At 41.8% G+C, this 4622-nt stretch overlaps 1 protein-coding gene across 1 annotated transcript in view; it reads right to left on the bottom strand.

Moving 5' to 3' along the window:
* The window catches only part of TAF5 (TATA-box binding protein associated factor 5), a gene marked incomplete in the record, with an annotated part of 17526 nt that overhangs the window by 12098 nt on the left and 806 nt on the right, over positions 1-4622 (bottom strand). The window contains 1 exon segment of the mRNA XM_014583357.2: positions 1318-1555. Within this exon segment, the coding sequence (XP_014438843.1) occupies positions 1318-1555 (238 nt within the window).

Below are 4622 nucleotides of genomic sequence, written 5' to 3'. Positions count from 1 at the left end.
CAGATGGTCCCTAATAACCAAAGACCCTAAAAGGACAGATGAGCACACAGCAGAAACACAATGCTCTGAAAAGCAGACTCTCATGGGAAGGTTCTAGGCTCACCTCTGGAGACCAACCTAAACACGCCAGTGCTCACATTCTCAGGATCCACATCTGACTGAAGCTAGGGATGGATTGTGGTGTGTGCACTCTGTTGGAAGAACCTCTCTATCTGCCTCACTGTCTTACTCACTCATGGAAGAAATAAATAAAAGACTTTACAAAAAGAAAAGGTCACATTGATTTCCAGAGTGGTTGGACCACTAAAAGTGATAAATAGGGGCCGACAAGTGGTGTGGTGGTTAAGGGCGCTTGAGTCCTGGACCTGGTGGCTTGCCACTCTGTCCTTCTCTGGTCAAATGAAAAACAAATAAATAAATAAATAAAGTTAAATAAAATAATGCTTTTTAAAAAAAGCGTTACATCTACTGTATCTATGCAATATCAACACTACATTTAAAAAAATAAATAAAAGTAATAAGTAAATAAAAATTACTTTTAAAATTTTAGGGACCAGCAGGTGGCACGGCAGTTAAGGTGCCAGACTCCCACTTAGCTGACCACAATTCAAGTCCCAGATCCAGAGGCTTGAAAATCACAGTGGGTGCATGTGCATGCACCTCCAGAATCCCTATAGGAGAATGGAAAAAGGATTGTGGTATGGCCATCCTCCCACGGGGTGATTTCTCACTTTCTCTGTCTCTGGCAAGTATATGTGCCCTATGACAAATACCTTAAAAAAATAAATAAAAAATAAAAATTAAGGCAAAAATAAACTTTTATTTATACCATCAATGGGTTTTCAGTGACTCTCAGTCAAATCTAATCATACACAAGACAACTTCCTACTGCTCTTGGGCAAAACAAAGACCCTCAACATGGCCCCAAGAACCTGCTCCAGCCCTAGCCCTTCCCAGTTTCATACTGTACCACATTCCTACTCCATTGTCTGCTCCAAGTATACTGGCCTTCTTAAAGTCTCTGTACCTACCATGACCCTTCCTAGAGCAGAGCTTTCACACATGCTTCTCCTCTTCTCTATCTGGGCAACTCCAACCCAATCTTTGGATCTCACCTAAAGCATCTCTTTCTCTGAGAGATTTCCCCAATTTCTCTACCTAGATTAAATCCCATTTTAAGTTTTCACAGCCCTCGGTGAAAACTTAAAACTCCCCTTCACAAAATGCTTTTTGAATTTGATGTTATATTTGCATGATTACATAAGTACACATATATACATACATATACTATGCATATACATGTTAAAATTCACGTACTTCTCAAAGAATGATTTTGCTTCATTCTCATGTTGATTGTAGACTAACTCCAAGTACATGTGTACAAACAGAGGATAAAACAGTTGGGATAACTCTGCCCGATGGCAGTCCAGGGAACATTCAATAAAGTGTTTTAGTCCACTATAGTATTCTTCATACATTGTGGGATCTCCTTGCTGGTTGTAGGCCGACAACACGGCACTGACATCCGGCTGGTCTTCCACAGCTACACTTCCAACTGTTTAAAAATGAGAAATAATTTTTAAGAAAATAACTTGCTATGTACCATGTAACTATGGTTGTTTCTCAGATATTTGTCCCTTCACTCTCAACCCCTCTTCCCCAACACAATCACATCATCTTTTAATGGGTTTTAATTTTACTTGTCTCAGTCACCCATGCCAAAACCTCTTCCACATGTCTTTATCTTAAAATTTTCAAATCAACAACAAAAAGATTCGGGGCCAGCAGGTGCTGTAGTGGTTAAAGGCGTTGGATTCTAACATGGCGGGCCACAGTTTGAGTCCTGGACCCGGCAGCTTGCTTTCTTGCTTTCCCTTTTTCTCACTCATCAAGTTAAAAAATAACAACAAATCGGGAACCAGCAGTTAGCGTAATGGCTATGTCGCTGGATTCCCACGTAATCGACCGTGGTTCGTGTCCCGGACCCGGTGGCTTAAAACTCACGCCGGGCGCGTGTGCGTGCGTGCCCAAGATCCCGAGAGGAGAATGGAGGAGAAGGGATTGCGGCGTGACCATCCCCCCTGGGGGGTGATTTCTCGCTTTCTGTCTCTATGTCTCTCTCTGTCTGTCTGGCGAACGCACGCGCCCTACAGTGAAAATCTCTCTCAAAAAAAAAAAAAAAGAGAAAAAAAGAAAAAATAAATAACAACAAATGTAATTAAATAAATAATTATTTTTTTTAAATAACAAAAAGATTCACTATTTTTCCTAGAATTACCTTATTTTGAAGACAAATTGTATTGGGATCAGCAGGTGGTATGGTGGTTAAGGTACTGGACTTCCAGGAGGCTGACCATGGTTAGAGTCCCAGACCTGGTGGCTTACTTTCTCACTTTCTCTCTCTGTCTGTCTACCTGTCTCTCTCTAGTGAATGCATATGCCCTATAGCAAATCTTAAAAATAGTAATAATAAATAACATTGAATAAATAATTCTTAGAAAAGATAAATTATACAAAAGATGGCATGTGAAAATCAAACAATTATATTAATATTCTCTCAAGGTTCGGTGCAATTCGCACCTCCCACCACCAAGCCATACTCTAGAGTAACAATCGCAGCTCTCTGAGCTATCCAAGTACTTTGTAACATACTGAAACATGTCCTATCCTGTGTTATCTTCATAGTATATATCTACCACTCCTCATAAAATATAAGTATTTTAAGGATGGGAAGGACCTTACTCTATTAAATTAACTCAATTGTAGGGGCTGGCAGGTAGCACGGTGCTGAGGGGCGCCAGACTCCCACATGGCTGACCAAGGTTTGAGTCCCAGACCTAGCTTTCTCACTTTCCCTCTCTGTCTCTCTCTCTCTGTCCCTCGCTGGTCAAATTAAAAATAAAGTTAAATAACAATAATTCTTTTTAAATTAACTCAATTTTATATGCTTAAAGCAGTTTACATAACCACCATTTCAAGGCAGAATATATGAGTATTTGTAATACAGCAGTACTAAATAATGACACATTTGTGAATCAAATCAAAGTTTGTTAAGAAATTTTTCTAAATGGTGATTATAGTACAATTATGCTCTTTACTGCACAAATGTTATAATGATGTTCTATTTTCTCCTTACTGGTTTCTCAGTTATGATCCAAAAATAGGTCAAGTTTCTAAAAAGATGAGAAATTACTGTAAAATAAACAATATGGCTCATTTTATAGTTCATTCACAAAATTCAGTATTCAGAAAAGATTCTTCTCAATCACATGTTCATACACACCTTTTATAAATTACAATGCTATGTGTTCATACTTATAGCAATGCTCAAAAGATTAGGTCTCATAGGTATCAATTAATTCGGGTAGAGGCTCTTCACTAGATAATTTAATTCAGCGAACATTTACTGTCAGCTTAGCATCACCTTTAGAGCCTTATATTCCCTATCAGTTTCACGGCTTGGATTCTGTGATAACAGTTGCTAGGAGAAAGGAACTGTTGCCTCAGGTGTCAGAGGTGAGCACAGAGGCATCAACTTATAGGTTCTGACATTTTACGTATATGAGGGGACTTCAGAAAGTTCATGAACAGTAGAATTATAACACAAGTTTAATTTAATGCCCCCCCGAAAAAAAAACCTTGAAATCCATGCACTTTTTCAGGATATGCCCTTTCCATGAACTTTACCAAGAACTCTCACATGAGGTTCATAACCTATTTAATAGAAAGAAAAAGTCAACCTTAGGAAAAATGATTTAATCAACATCAAAGACAAAAAAAGTCTGTTCGCTGCCCAGTCCTAGACTCTAACCGCCAAACATCAATACCCCCGGAGAAGCACTTACTCAAAAGCACAGATTCACAGACTCCACCTCTAGAGGATCTGATTCACGAAGCCTGAAGTGATGCCCAGAAATCTGAGTCCGAGGAAAGACTGACACTGACGGTACCTAGCCTATACTTTGAGAATACTGGCTGCACTGTTCATCGCTCCCTAGCTGTGAGCTGCAACGCAAACCCCTTGGCTGGTCCCAAGAGGTCTGTTTCCTCATCTCTGAAACCCGGGGAATGGCAACCTCACAGTGGCGCTGGGAGAATTAGTAACATGTAAAGTATTTCTAGAACTTTAAAGGATGTCAGTGAGGAACTGTACAAGAAGTGTTCATGCGGACCTGTCCGAGGCTCAAACGCCCAAATGAGGAAAAGGACCAAAAGCCTGGAGGTCCCCGCCTCTCTGCGCCCACCCTCCCCGCGTACATCCCTCGGCTCAACAGCTCTCCCCAGCCTCTCTCTGGAACTGACAGCTCGGAAGAGGGTTTGACTGCGCAGCCGGCGTACGGTGAGGAACTGTACAAGAAGTGTTCATGCGGACCTGTCCGAGGCTCAAACGCCCAAATGAGGAAAAGGACCAAAAGCCTGGAGGTCCCCGCCTCTCTGCGCCCACCCTCCCCGCGTACATCCCTCGGCTCAACAGCTCTCCCCAGCCTCTCTCTGGAACTGACAGCTCGGAAGAGGGTTTGACTGCGCAGCCGGCGTACGAGAGAAAGGGGCGGGCATGTGGCCCTAGAGGCGGGCCCAGGAAATTCAAAACAAGCCCGCAGAGGTGCAGGCCTGCCAGCCCC

Source organism: Tupaia chinensis, unplaced genomic scaffold (genome assembly GCF_000334495.1).
Source record: "Tupaia chinensis unplaced genomic scaffold, TupChi_1.0 Scaffold144255_1, whole genome shotgun sequence".
NCBI classification, from domain to species: Eukaryota; Metazoa; Chordata; class Mammalia; order Scandentia; family Tupaiidae; genus Tupaia; species Tupaia belangeri.
The sequence above is the reverse complement of the archived record's forward strand: the minus strand, read 5'-3'. Positions and strand labels throughout refer to the sequence as shown.